Source organism: Toxoplasma gondii, chromosome XII (genome assembly GCF_000006565.2).
Source record: "Toxoplasma gondii ME49 chromosome XII, whole genome shotgun sequence".
Taxonomy (NCBI): domain Eukaryota; phylum Apicomplexa; class Conoidasida; order Eucoccidiorida; family Sarcocystidae; genus Toxoplasma; species Toxoplasma gondii.
Window position 1 is genome coordinate 3,067,975 of NC_031480.1, and position 14,248 is coordinate 3,082,222.

Below are 14,248 nucleotides of genomic sequence, written 5' to 3' on the forward strand. Positions count from 1 at the left end.
TTGAAACCGCGGTTCAGAGGACCTCCTTGACGATGCCAGACACGCAAAAATCATGAGACAGCTTCACCTGCAGACAGCGCGCTGTTCCAAGCGACGAGAAACCGGTCGGTGTCCACTTATCTACTCTGGTCAAACGACAGCATCCAGGGGAAATGTTCCCTCCGCACACTCTTGAAGTGGTACTGTGTTCGTTCTGCTGCGCAGTAAAGAGGAACGCAGTGCTCTTTAGCGTCTGTGTTTCACTACAAAGAAATGCAATGTTCTTCAGGGTTTGGGTTTCACTCATAGGAAACAATGGGACTTCTCTGTTCAGCGGATTCACTTCTTTCACGGGTTCTGAGCAGTTTTTGTCAGACTGTGCTCCGACTTATCTGGGTGAAAAAAGAATGACAAGCTAAGGTGGTGTGACGATAACGCAGGACCTCTTTGGCCGCACGTACAAGAAGCGCGCCTGAACAGAGCTACGACGTTATGAAACAACTTCAACAAAGCACCCTCACAGATAAACAGTTTGCGGATATGGCACAAACTCCGTTTTCGGAGCCTCAGCGTTCCACGCGCACTCTACAACAATGCACTGACCTAAAACAGGTGACAAATCCGACAGAACGGACAAACATCTGTGTTTCCAAACAAACAAGTCGCTCTCCACAAAAACGTCACTGGATTCGGAAACAGGTTTTACTACTTTGGACTGAAGATCTCTCGACGCGTCAACGGCCAGCGTTTACGCCACCCCACTTTTCCACGACAATGGAAGGAAACGCCCTTCTCTGTAGAGGGCAGATCCGTGTCTGCTTTTCATGACCACCGTTCTGACGTCTCTTTCTCTAACAACCTATTCTGACAACAACTGCATTCACTGTGCCGTCCAGCTGCACCAGACACGCAGCGCAAAAGCGGAGCCACGAGTGAGGCTGCGGGAGTGTTGCGTTCTCTTCATAAAGCACAAGCCACCCACAGTACGCTGCTCACAACTACCACAAACACGCGGAGATTAGCTGGCACTTCTCCCCGTGAAAGCTTTGCGGCGAAAGTGCCGGTTTGTTCGTCACTGTTCTGGATTTCTTGACCGCTGTTCACGGGTTTGAGGGGGCAGTCACTGCCGGCGCTCGTACGCAGGTGCTGCACCCGTGCAGAAGAGCGAGGGTAACGACAGTGACGCCAGGCAACTGTTCCCCGGCGAGTCGCGCACCGCTCTACTGGAGGTGCAAAACGCTTGCTGCAAGGAAGCCAAAGTCCTCGTCGTCGAGGAAGCGTGTGTGTGCGCTTTCTAAAGCTCTGGTCGCCATCTCAGCAGACCACAGGTCTCGCGAAAGCGGTCTGCTGCTGCAGTCGCGAAGACTCTCCGCGACTGCGTCTGCCGACAGAGGCATCGGTGTACCTGCGGCGTTCCGTGAATCTGGCAAAAAGTGTCTGCAGCTGTCTGTGGTCTCTGAAAGAACGGCGGCAATCGTGGCTGCGAACTCGGTCTCGTCTGAACAAAGAAATCCGTACTCTCCGCGACACGTCAGTGCTAACGCGTGAGGCGCGTCAACCTGGCTAGACTCGACATTCGCACTCTCTTCCGACTTCTCCCCCCTCTTCGCCACCAAAATGTCGTCCCGTGGACCTCCGCTGTTGTGTGCCACGACACAGCAGCCCGCACAGAGCAACTGCACAACGGCAATGCCAAAGTGTTCCTCCGCCATTGTGTGGAGACCAACCTGCATTAGAGCAAGCGCAGACAGGCACAGAACGGTGAAACAGAACGGTGAAACGCAGGACGCACGAGAGACTAGCTGACTACTCACACAAACAACAAAGAAACGACTGTGCTTGCTTCTCTAGCTGATCCACGTTGAACACGCATTCTTAGGAGAAGAACCGGTCTGGTCCATACTCGACAGTTCCGGTTCTTTCTCGACACCCTCGCGGGTCCCCGCGCTGCTGTGGCAGCACGTCGCACACACGCACTGACCGCTGGCGGTGATCGTGAACAGACCTTCGACAGCTCTTTCTTTCCCCTTGGATGTTAACGAAGGCAATTCTCGAGCGAGGCAGTCAAAACCCGTTTCGAAGTTTCTTTCAGGAGTCGCAAACGCATGGGGATAGAGCTGTCGAGCGTCGTTTCTCCGCTACGCGACACTCTAACCAGCCCAGAAGATGGAGCACTGATTTCCGAGGAAAAACCTGCCGGTTCAAGTCCGCAAGTACTGGAAGCACACAGAGTGCATGCAAGTGGTTGAATCTGTTCTGGCTTAAAGAGAAATCTCCAGCGTATCCATCGCCATTCCCCTTCAGAGGAAGAGCGTGTCTGCGTGCGGCCGAAGGGCAGATAACGTAAAGTCGTGGTACGAGCATAGGGTGTCCTCGAACGGCAGACAACGCCACTCAGGTCAGGCACCAAAGTACGCGCGAACTTGGCCCAGGAAACAAGGAATCTCGAGACAAAGCTTTCTCCCGGCCCTGCCGTTGAAAAGGCTTACTTTTGCCGTCTCGGCCATTTGGTCGAGAATCGCGAACTCTGCATTCACCAAGAGGAACACGTGCTCTCCCCAGAAATCCACTTCCTGTTTGCGAAGTTCACCGCTGTCGACTTGTGTGTTGTCTCGACGTCTCAGCGCCACATCTGCCAGATGAGATTCGATGACCGCTCCAGCAGCCGCAGCACTCGCGACCCACCTGAAACCTCGCGAACTGATGAGAATCGCCCCGCCGCGACTCGCGGTTTGTCTCCACCAAAGAGACGCTTCTTCTTGTCCCAGGTCGCGGGGCTCCAACGCCTCTCGAGCCGCAGCGGAGTCCTGGCTGCCCACCTCCCTTGCCGTCTCGTTCGTCGACGGCAGCGCACGCCAGCCTTCCTCGTTGTGGGCCGGGAGCAATCCGGCAACCGAAGCCGCGCCTGTGATGGCCTCAAGGCTGCTGCTTGCCTTTCCTGCCGGCACACTCCCCAGGCCTCTCTCCCCAGGCGATTGCTGAGAAGCCCGGCGTTGGTACGCAAGAGAGCAGACTTCCTGCACAATGTTCGCATCTAATTTGTTCTTCACCATTCCAGCAACGACCAGGTGCGTCTGGCCAGGCAGCAAGTGTCCATACGCCCGACACATCTCCTTGAAAATCCGAACTTGGAACGTGTGGCGTTTCTCGGGACGAAACTGGGCGATGGACATGATGCGCGGAGGCCGTCTACTCAGGGGCGTTTTCGAGAGGGTCATCGACGCCTTCTTCTCCATGTTTCTTTGAGGCTGACACGGAGGGAAGGCGACGGGGACCTGAAAACACTCTTCACTTGACTCAGGGTCTCCACGACGACAGCATGTGCCTCTTTCGTCGTCTCCAGAACTTCTCCAACGTCCGGGATCCACAAGTTTCTGGATCTCCCTTCGCGTCCACGAACTGTTGCAGCACGAGAAACTCGCGAGCTCATCGGCTTCTCTGTCTCTTGTAACTCCCGCGCTTCCACGTTCTCTCTCGACGCTCCCGGCACCCTTTGCGTCTTTTACAGAAGCCTTTCGAGACAGTTGGTTGCCGTTAAAAGCGAACCGCAGACACCACACGTACGCCGAGGTCACAAACCGATAGTACGCGAGCCGGAGAAACGCGGTGCCTCTGCCCAGAAACAGCAGCAGCCGTGGCGCGCGCGGGACCGGCTTGTGTGTTTCTCGCTCGTCCTGTGTCTGTCTCTCTGCACGCAAATCCGTTTCCTTCCCTCCTTCAGACGACGCGGTGGCCGCTGGCGCTTCTGTCCTGCCCCATGCCTTCTGCGTGACCGCGTAGTTCCTCTCCGCTGCTTCCAGAAGGCAGGCCCTGACGAAAGGGTAGTGTATGTACACCCGAAGTCGCGTGAAGCGCGGGGCTCTGCAGTCGACCGCGGCGTCACTTCCCTTCATTTCGGCGGCTCCGCAGACCCGCGATGTGGCTGAAGAACCTCTTTGGACTGTGCCTTGCGAGTCACCAGCCGATCTCCAGTTGAGCGAGAAGCGTTGCCAGCGCTGCAGCACTGCGATGACGAACGAAACCGCAGGAAAACCGACGGTGTCGATGAAGAGCGAGGGCGCCACGCCCAGGAGAAGCACCTCGATAGCGGCCAGCCCGCCCGCGATGCCTTGACAGAGCAGCGAGCAGAACGGGTAGCAGCAGGGCAGCAGCCACGTGGAGGATCGAACTGGGACAAGGACCAGCGGAGACGGCAGGGCGCAGTCAAGAGAAGAGACGTTGGCCTTTCCTTCAGAGGCTTCAAGAGAGAGCGACGACGAAGGGAGACCCCCGCGTGTCTCAGTGTGGCAAGGAAGGGAGGGCGACTTCGAGCGCTCAGCCTTGGTCTCGACAGTCGCCGGCCGCGCTGTCCATTTACGTGGGGGTTTCGGCTGTTGGTCTTCCGGGGAAAGCAGCGGGTCCAGATCGACTGAAAAAGACGCAAAAAGGTCTTGCGCAGGTCTGCTTCCCGCCGTGACAGCGTAGCCAACGCGAGGCCTGTGGAAGCGAGTGCCCAGAATGAGAGAAAGAAGCACGGAGAGGAAGTGCAAAAGAGCAGACTCGACGCTGAGGAGCCAAGAGGAAACAGAGCCACCAGAGAACTGGAAACCCAGTCTCACATCCGGGAGGTCGACAGGTTCGAGTGACTCCAGCCAGGGGGAGTCGTGGCGTACGTATACCGCAACGAAGCGTCGCGTCGGACAACTCGCAGCGTCGCCGCACACGGGAAACGCCTGCTCGTCCTCTCTGCCGCCTTCAGCCACTGGGTTGTCTTGTCCGGCTTCGCCTGTCCGGCCGCGGCCGTCTCCCTGTGGCCGAACTCTTGCTTCAGCTGCGTTCCTTGTCTCAGCGTTCTGGCGCCCTTGCGTGCATTTCCGCAACTCGTGAGCGACCAGACTCCACAAAACGCGCTCGCCGCCAGCCCCTGCATCGCACTGAGGGTGGAAGAAAGCCACGCAGTTGGCGGGCGGCGGCAGTCTACGCAGCCAGAGAAGCAGCAGGAAAAAAGTCCCGAGGGAAAAAAGAGCGAGGCACGGGAGAGCCAAGACGAACCGAAGCAGCGAGAGGAAAAGGCCAATGTGACACGCGACCCTCCAGGGGCTTTCCTGCGAAAAGGATAACGCCGCCATCATCGGCGGAGCCGGTGGGACCCGCGGACAACAAAAGGAGAACCGCGGAACGGACCGGGCGTACGGTAGGCACAAGACAAGCGACAGAACAGCCCACGCCAACCCCTTTTCGGGGCTGACTTTCGGCGTCTAATAAATGCAGCGTCTGACAGACTGGGCAGCGCAGAGACTCTTTCGGAAGGCTCGCAGAAAAGGCGGAAGACGGCGTTCGATTGAGGCAAAGGCACACTTAAAACCCAGTCGCGGGAACACGCGAATCTTGAGCACTGTGTTCCAAACGCCCGCTGAGCAGACACGGACAAGGCGACTGCTGAAACTTGGACCAACGATTCCACGCGACCCCTTCGCCACCAAACGCACCCGCCAAGAAAATTCGGAAATCAACAATGTTGCACGGAAACTGCAGACAAAAGCCAACACACGCAGTGGGGTGTATGTACATCGGGCCGCGTGGCTGCACACGTGGGAAGCTGGCTAGAGTGGGCGAGACTCCACGGCGTAACCTTGCACGAAAAACGACGTGATTGACGTTTGCTCCCGTGAAAGAAGGCTGGCAAGCAGAGAAAGTCTCGAAGGACGCAGCATCGCCGGAAGAACTGCGGTAACCGTAACTGGCTTTCTCGAAACGATGTCGGTGAATGCTTCTTGGCGCACAAAACGGGTGACCTTCTGGACTGTTGCTGCGCCTCGGATTCTGAGTGGAACTCAGTTGTGCTCGCCCCGGCAACCAAGTTCTTGATGACTGCTGTACCAACGGGTTCTACAAACTGGAGAGTGCGGAACCTGGGGATCGCGTTTCCTCCCCCGAGTACGGTGCCAAGAACGCCTGCCTGTCCTGGGTACCGGATTCTCTCCGTGTCTCGTTTCTCTGCTTCTTTTCCGCGGTTCTATAGAGCGATAGCCTCCACAGAACCGGCAAGTCTCCCTGTGTTTTCTTCAGGAGAACGCACGCCGGCCACAACGTACCCGGGAGAAGAGAGGCGTCAGCTAACACGTTCAACCGTTCGTCGAGCGCCCAGCGGCTTTTCGCTGAAAAGCGGAAAGTGCCATCAACGCACGAGCTACCAGCGCTGGTTTCGTGAACGGAGCAACTTCAGTAGGATTTCCGTGGTCACAAATGCAGCTTCGCCCGGAGAAGAAAACGGGAACTGTGTGTTTCCATCAAAGACAACGAGCAGACGCTGAGAAGACACACCGAGACTGGGAGCGAGGGTCCTCTGGTAGCATTCACCGCGCTACAAAAAAAGCTGGCGGAGAGCCTGGGAGGCGTCGATGTTCCTCCGCTTCGCGCTTCTCCAGGCATTCGGTTCAGAAAGACCCAGGGAAACAGTTGAAGAAGTTTTGCAGTTCAAAGACACTTTCTTCTCTGTCCACTTGGTGCGTCAGCCTGAAAAAGAAAAGCTCCCGCGTGTGAGGCTGGATTCTTCAACGGCACCCGTGGTTTTTGGGTCGCCGTTGTTCATCGAAATGCGTTTTCTCGCCACTGAGGAGGCAACCCGAGTCGTTCAATTTTTTCGGGTGCTGGCTCCGTACGAGACTCGTGGCGGATCTTCACCGCTTCGGCGAGAAAATCGGGCAAAACCGCCTCTCTTTTCGTGGTTTTGCGGCGCGTGTAGCGCCCAAGCAGACTTCGCCAGTTGTACCTCGTGACGGGAGTCGCAGTCAGTCTCTCTGTAGAGATTGTAGTGTGTCTGTTTATTGTGTGAGAGTACTTTCGGTGTGCAGACACGAATTCGAATAGAGCGGTGCGTTCGTAGATCCTCTTCGCTGCTGTAGGGCGACGCCTTCGTACCCCGCTCTTTTCTGCGCTACAAGGGTGCTGTTTTGGGGGGGTCCCTGGACCAAAGCAAGAGGCTCTCCTTCATTTTTTCAAGTCCGTCCACGTTTGGACTCATACGCGTATAGTTGCTGGAACAGACTTCTTGGGAGTGCTATGCCGCTCTCTGTTTGTCTTACAAGCAGCCGCGCTTCCGGGTCGATTCCTGCCGTGGAACTCTCTCGCCCGCTCCGGGGTGTCATCGCCTCCGAGACAAGATCGCCTGCAAGCGTCTTCTGGGTCCTGCGTAGCTGTGCATTGAACTCCTCGTTCATGTCGTTTAGGTTTCGTCGGCCTGTCTCGGCCACTGGAATGTGTCGATGAAGAGGATCAGATGTAAAAGGCCGCGGCTTTCAGGTTGCGAGTGGTTGACCGATCGCGGCTTCTGCAAAATCTCGGCCTCCTTCTGGAACCTCGACTCTGTCTCCACGAGCTTCCTTGACCTTCTCGACGCACCTCGCTGCGTGTCTCTGGCGTTCCCGAGGGTATGTCCTGCCTTCTGCTCTTTCGGTTTCGTTTCTTTTGTTTCGGCCAAGCTCTTCGCCACTCTCCCTGTTTGAGAGTTCCGCCGGCCCTCGGCTCCTCCTTCTTTTCTCCTTTTCCCGCAGCCAGCTGAGTGACTGACTTTGTCTGCCGCCTCCGCCTTCTCCCGCGCTCCTCCGCGTCGCCTCCGCGTCAAAAGCGCATTCCGCTTGTGGCCGCCATGAGGCCGTGGAGTCTACAGACGTTCGTGGGGAAGCGCAGAAGCCGCAAAGGGCGCGAGCCGAGTGAGGCGGAGAAAAGTGGTCGGCCTGGAGCGGAAAAGAGAGAACTGCCCGAGCCGACGGCCTTTCCTCAGGGCGAGGAAGACGCGGACGCACCGGCGCTCGCGAAGCCCCGAAGCTCCGCTTCCGGTCTCTCCTCAAACATGGGGGGACAAGGACAAAGTGTGCTGGGCGAAGAGCCGGGCGCCCTCGGTGGCCCTGAAAGTCTGCGGGAAAAGGCTGAAGCTGAACCTCGCGACCGCACCTCGCATCCCAGGAGTCTCCAGTCGTCTGCGTCCAGCAAAGACCCGCCAAGAGTCCGCAACGACTTCTCTGACAGCTCTCGATCTCGAGCTGAAGAGTCACAGCAAAGTACTCGGGAGACAGTGGAACTAAGCAGAAAGACAACGGGCCGCGTCAAGGACAAAAGCCAAGACGGTCTGCCTGTATCTTCATCGGCGGCGAGTCTCAAACCTGGATCTGAAAGTGCGCGCGGAAGCGCCGCCAGGTAAGCCCAGGAGTATTTATAATAAGCTGTCGCTGGGGAGTATATACTAAGAGGTGGACTACTGGTTTAGATCTTGAAGGTCTTTGTTTACCAGATCCAAGTTTTGCCTCCGAATTCAGTGGAGATGTGTGGGCTGAGACCACAGTTCTCGGTGTCTGTACTGACGTTCTCTTTTCGAGTGAATGTGTTAGGGAGGAAAACGTTTTCGACACAGTCTGCGTCCTTCCAAATCGGACAGCTCCTTCGTATTCGTCGGAATGCGTACGAGTTCTCGGTGTGTCTACAAAGTTCTTCGTGTGCTCCGCACTCGGGACAGCTGTTCGACGCCACTTTCTCTTCCGGCGAAATTTTGGCGTTGACCCGGCGCGTGAATTTGTCCGGAGCGTCACTTTTTTCGTCGTCTTTGCATGGGCGTTTCTGATGTTCGATGTGGTCTTAGCAGTACTTCTCTCGAGAGTGGTTTCGTCGCATTTGGAGGTCGAAGGCCGTTGCAACCAAGAAGTCAAAGTGTCAAGACGAGTTCAGAGTCCGAGCATGCCGATAAACCGCGTTCTTTCGGTGTGTCTTTGTGCACATGCAGCTCTGCAGGAGCTCTTTTCTTTCTTCAGTGTGTGTCGCGGTATTCTTCGCATTCTGCGTTTTGGCCTCCATTTCTTTTTTCTTCTCCCTCTTGGCGCGCGTTCCAGAGCGCTTGGACGCCTTGCTGACAGGGGATTCCGCGAGATGACTTTGTCTCCTGTTCAGCGAGTTTCTGCCTCCGTATGTGTGTTCTCTGCACCAGGCGCAAACCGAGCCTTCATGGCGACCTCCAGTCGGAAGCGAGCCGCGTAAGTCGGGACCTTATTCATTTTTCTAACCTGCCGGCTCGTTTGTCTCTGATCTGTCGTCTCTTGTGCCATGCTCTCCATGTTTTCTCTCTCTTCTGGAACGTTTCCCTGCGTCGTCTGCTTGTTGTTCCTCCGAACACGTTGACCCCTGCTGCTAACTTTCGTGTCAAGCGTCGAGAGAGTGTGAGAAGTTCGGTGACAGAGCGCGGCCAGGTCTCCTTTGTTTCTCGTAACTGCCTAGCAACTGAGGTGTACATCACAATCACAAGATACCCCCTCCGTTTCTTTTCCTCCCTCTTTCCGGCTGTCCTTCCGCCTTCCCCTGCTGGCTTGTTGGTCTGCAACTGTCCAGACCTCAAATCGAATGAACAGGCACACCGGAGGACCAGAAGACTTCAGTGGTAGAGTCTTCGTTTCGCACTCTCCGAAGGAATGAAAAATTAAGGAAATCCGAAGCGAACTCGGGATCCGTTCCCAGCTTGGCCTTTCTGTACATCTCCTTGCTCGGGGTGGCTTTTACGTCGATGCGTGTTTTCCGCTTTTCGCCCTCAACTTGCCGACGCTTCTCATGCGGGACCGGGTCTTCGGCGCTTCACTCCTCTCCATGTGCGCATTGTCCTCGGACTCAGGTGCGCCGGAGCAAGAGGTCCTCTGAGTCAGAGAGTGGGTCGGACGCGCCGGCGTCCAGACAGTCTGGAGAGCTCGCTTCTGCGGATTCGCGAGTGGGGAAGCCGCAGTCAGGAAGACGCAACGAAGAGCGAAGGCGGGTGCTCAGCGGACCAGACACGGAGGAGCGACAAGACGCAGGCGAAGCCGGAGAGTCCGCTGAGGGGCGCCCGGGAGTTCGCCAAGGAAAAGACGGAACCTTGAGAGTGGACAGAAGCGCTTCCAGGGACGAAGGCTCGGGGGGCCGCAGGCGCCTCAGCGGCTCTACACGGCGAAGCGACGACGGAGGCGGCGCGCGTTCAACTCTCAGTCGAGACCCGATCGATGACAGAAGTGACGCTGGGTCGCGGGCGGAGGGCGGGAGACAACGGACGCGGACTTCGTCGAGTGTGTTGCAGGAGGAGGGCGAGGGCAAACGGACAGAGACACCCGAAGGTCGAGAGAACGCGTCTCGCGATTCTGACGATAAGTAAGTCGGTTGCAGACAAGCGGAACGTGGCGGAGTCGCGGATCGGATTGAGTGTGGTGGCTTTCGTCTTTTGACCTTCCAGACTGCCTACGTTGTGCGTGAGTCACTCCTGGCGAACACGGCTTCCTGAAGTGTCTGTGAATCGCGGCAACTGGCGAATTTGCAGACCAAGATGGACTCCTGTTACCACCCGTGTCGAAAGCGAGAGAAGACAGCTCAGGTGCTCGAACCGCTTCGGAGGCCATTCCTTTCATAGCTGCCTGCCTCGTTGCTGTCGTGTCTTCAGAGCGTTCAACGCGGCGATGCAGCCCGGCACCGAGCTGAAGCAGCTGATCGAAACGGTATGTCAACTGAGGCGGTCTTTATTTAAAGCTTCTTCTTGGTAGGACAGGCTGCCCACGTTACACGACGTGTTTCGATCTCGAAGGTCTTTGTTCGAGGCTGTTTAGGAGGAGGAGAGTAGACAGTTGCCTTCCTCGTGACGAGGTCGTGGGCACCTCGGTTGGACTGCTGCGGAGCTCCGTGGCTTTTTAAGCTGCAGAAAAAAGACTTCAGTTGAACCGCGTTCAAGAATCATGCAGCCCATGGGGGGCGAAGATAAGGGAATCTGTCACTTTGTCCACGGAAACCGAAAGAGCTTTCTGCTGTCGACAGTGTCTGTTGAGAGGCTCAAGATTTCGTCTTGTTTCCGTAGGGCGATCACGATTCTCGTCTTCCAGATAATGCTCGCTTTTTGAAAAGCTGTATTTGAATGTGACAGCCGACACCGAGGTCCGGATCCAGTCCGAGGCTCAAATTTCTTTACAGATTCGCTGGTCTGTTACCCCGGCGTAATTGACGACGAGGATGTAGTTTAGTGACAGAATGGAGCACATATTTTTCTGGGCCGTCACTTGGCTAGAGAAGCTGGAAGCGGCGTGTTTGATCCACAAAAAGGTTGGGGGCCTTCCGAGAGACAATACGACATAGCTTGTGCAACTGTGTCGATCTGTGCGTCGTCGTTCATAATCGATGCATGCAAGAATCGAACTCATGGCTGTCTCAAGATGTTTCCTCTTCACCTACACTTCGTGAAACTCGTGGCTCCGCGGTCTTTGTGTCTCACGGCTCGTGTTGGATTCGAGTTTACCTTCACGTTCCGTGCATGAAAGAAGTCGCCTGCACCTGAATATTTCTCGCAGCTGTCTCGGCTCTTCGTTTCCGTGGTCTCTGGAAATTTAGTGCGAATGCCTCGACGCACTTCTGAAGGCAAAATCGGTTGCATGCACTACGTTGGAAATCACATGTTTCGCGTTTGGGGTCCACTTTGCGGGGCAGAAAACGTGTTTTTTCCCACTCCTCTGGACTTCGTGCGCATTTGGATTTGCAGGCGTGCCCCTCCTTTTCACACTGCACGCTCTGTTTCGCGTGGACTGTTAATTTTAAATTTACCATTTTACTTCTAAAAGTCCAGTTTAAACAATAAACAGTCGCATTTTGAGGGAACTTCCCCTGTCGCGTTTTACTCAGGCACTCCGCGAGTTAGACGGTTTGGATAAATTTCTTCAACGCCCGGACGGAGTGGCCACAACCGCACTGGAAAAGACCCGGTAAGGTTTGCGTCTTTCTCGTGTTTCGGCTTCTGAAAACGCGGTTGACAGATGGGGGGGTCTCGCCCTGAAGTGTCATTGGGTCAAATACAACGTTGGGAGATTTCTTTGTACAAGTACTGCGGAAGGAGAGACTTCGACTCTCCCCTCTCCGACTCACGACACACGTCACTCTGAATTGGGGCTTTTCCTCTCGAAGAGGCCGGCGACTGTCGAAAGAGAACGTAGGAGGCGCCAGGAACAGAAGAATGGGGACTGCAGAAAGGTGTACATGTGCTCATTCGTCAGAGAAAGGATTCGAGCATATGTATCTCGGAATCTAAATTCGGTGCTTTACCACTTGGCGCATAAGGTAGCAAATACAGAAGATGCTTCTGAAGGATTTATCGCAATGCTGGAGTGATAGCCGTCTTGGCACTCTCGTCGGGTCTGTAGTAAATACGGGGTTCGAAGATTTTCTTTTCCGCGAAAAATGAAAGTGGTGCATGTTTCTCCTTCAACTCTGTGCGGAACGCGTGCCCTCTTCTCGTTGATTCTGCTTCGGTCTTCATGATGTCGACGCAATATTCCATTCCGTCAGCGTAGACGATGTTTCTTCGTCCTTCCTAGAGGCGATATTTCTCGAATCCGCTCCTGGAAGCAATTTCATTTATCGTTTTTCCGACTGTGAGCGTCTGGCAGCACTTCCTGGGGTTCCTCGAATGCTATTCACTGCTTCATGTTGCTCGCACAGTTTCCTCGGCTTTCTCTGCAAGCATTTGCCTCGTCGGTCACGTTGCGCTCCATCTATGTTGCCGGGTGTATTTGATGCCTTTCTTGCGGGTGCCACTCTGCTTTTTCCCCCTCGAACTCTTTCAGGGCGGTGCACGCTCGAGTTGGCCGCGACACGCAGCGGTTAATGGACGTCCTGGAAGAATCGAAGCGAGCAATTCTGGAGAAAGCTGAGAAAAAGCGACAAGCCAACGTCTCTGTAAAGCCCGATCAGGCGGAACAGGTTCAGCAGGCTCTCCTCGACACGGAAGCTCGCGAGAGAGAGAAAGAGAAGACGGGAAACCTGACGACGAAGCTCAGCAAAGCTCTGGGAAGTAAGCAAAGCTAGTATGTGGACACACGGTGGCACCGTAGGCAAGTGAACACCAGCCGGGACGTCTGTAGGTCCGACCGCAAAAGCGTTAAAAGGGCGATTTAGAGATGCCGATGCAAGTTTTTTGAGGGTGGTTTTAGGAATGGCGAACAGGCTAAAACAGCCTCTGCCCCCTCCTAACCACCGTGTGGCACCGGGATACGATGGCACGGCTGTGAGTCAGTAGCCAGAGTCGAGAGCGACGACGCAATGAGAGAATTAGATCAGCAGTCATGCAGAGGGACGTTGCCGTCTTACCCCTTTTTACCGCGTTTCCGACGCATCAGGTGGTGTTTTCACCTTTTGTCGCGCTGCATTGTGTATTTTCTTTCACAGTGAAACCTACTGCTGCAAAGCGGCAATTGCAGCGGCTTGCTGAACTTCGGCGAATGACAGCCGATCCTTCGGTCGCCCCTGCTGCACCCGCCAAGATGGCCAAGGCAACCAGGCGTGCTTCATCTAACGTCCCCAAAATCACTGCGAAAAATTCGGGATCCGTCGTAGTGTAGGAACTTCCGTCTTCGAAGTCGAACCTGTGTACGGGGAGTCCACGGCTGCCGAGTAAAGAGAGTCTCAAGATTATTTAGACACAACGCGCAGGATGGATTCCATTTCGGTGGAAGTCGTTCCTAAAACACCTGTTTTCCCGACAAATGTCGATAAACAATTTTTTTCCTCACTAGTTTGGTGTTGTCTGGTGGAGCAGATCTTCTAAGGGGGGCGCCGAGACGCCGGACGGTTTTAAACAGACGACCGGAAGAAGAAAAATTTGAAATGCACACCGAGCAACCGCTTTACTGTGACAGAGACAACCACACTGCTGAAAATACAATTTTCGAAAGCGATCTGGGCAGCAAATTGTGATATCGAAGCCCATTTCCTGACCTGCAGTTCTCTCTAGACTCCCGTCCCGCGTAACGGAATGCTTTGAAGAAGATTCTTCTTTTCGACAGAACCCACTCTATAGCTCCCGGCAACTCTCTGATTTCGAATAAAGCAGAAATGTCTCTGTTATGCCACAGTGCATTCTCACTTGGCTCAAAAGGGCAAGTGTGCCGAGAACAGTCAGACGAGTGCTCCCTCTATTTCAGAATGTCTTCCATATTTGCGGTCACCACTTCATGCACGCACACCACCCTGGCTATGTTTCCCGATCACTGCGAGTCTAAACTACAGCCCACGTCTGCGCTCATGAGGCAGCATCCCAGCAGGCGCGCCTGTATTGCCCCTGCTTTTAAAACATCATCCAGAGGAAAGGAAAGCTCTAACCGAAAACAGGTATGTTTCTGGAGCCACGATGGTGGAAATACTATCTTTGTGCAATATGTAAGTTGAACAACATGACGCTAACGACACCCACGAATGTTACCACGAAAAGCTGACCAGGGAAATCGAGCTGACAGAAAACATGGAGTCAAGT

At 55.1% G+C, this 14,248-nt stretch overlaps 2 protein-coding genes across 2 annotated transcripts; one reads left to right on the plus strand and one right to left on the minus strand.

Annotated features, from left to right (window-relative positions):
• Positions 1–265: 265 nt before the first annotated feature.
• On the minus strand, positions 266–6,339 carry TGME49_246982 (hypothetical protein). Its single transcript, XM_018780804.1, has 2 exons — positions 2,469–6,339; positions 266–1,706 (listed from the first exon to the last, which is right to left on the minus strand). Exons 1-2 carry the CDS (start codon positions 5,088–5,090, stop codon positions 1,200–1,202), a joined length of 3,129 nt encoding a protein of 1,042 aa, XP_018634942.1. The 5' UTR covers positions 5,091–6,339; the 3' UTR covers positions 266–1,199.
• A 49-nt stretch (positions 6,340–6,388) lies between these two features.
• On the plus strand, positions 6,389–13,803 carry TGME49_246990 (hypothetical protein). The gene is made up of 7 exons (XM_018780805.1): positions 6,389–8,154; positions 8,936–8,981; positions 9,611–10,116; positions 10,403–10,457; positions 11,626–11,705; positions 12,564–12,790; positions 13,165–13,803. The coding sequence occupies exons 1-7, from the start codon at positions 7,607–7,609 to the stop codon at positions 13,335–13,337; spliced, it is 1,635 nt and encodes a 544-aa protein (XP_018634943.1). The 5' UTR covers positions 6,389–7,606; the 3' UTR covers positions 13,338–13,803.
• The last annotated feature ends 445 nt before the right edge of the window (positions 13,804–14,248 follow it).

What these genes read in the sequence shown, in the direction of transcription:
- TGME49_246990 (XM_018780805.1), top strand. Translation starts at nt 7,607, where the DNA reads ATGAGGCCGTGGAGTCTACAGACGTTCGTGGGGAAGCGCAGAAGCCGC. An exon ending in TCCAGTCGGAAGCGAGCCGC is followed by an intron (nt 8,982 to 9,610) that starts GTAAGTCGGGAC and finishes CCTCGGACTCAG; the next exon opens with GTGCGCCGGAGCAAGAGGTC. An exon ending in GCTCAGCAAAGCTCTGGGAA is followed by an intron (nt 12,791 to 13,164) that starts GTAAGCAAAGCT and finishes TTTCTTTCACAG; the next exon opens with TGAAACCTACTGCTGCAAAG.
- TGME49_246982 (XM_018780804.1), bottom strand. Translation starts at nt 5,090, where the DNA reads ATGATGGCGGCGTTATCCTTTTCGCAGGAAAGCCCCTGGAGGGTCGCG. An exon ending in AAATGGCCGAGACGGCAAAA is followed by an intron (nt 1,707 to 2,468) that starts GTAAGCCTTTTC and finishes GCTCTAATGCAG; the next exon opens with GTTGGTCTCCACACAATGGC.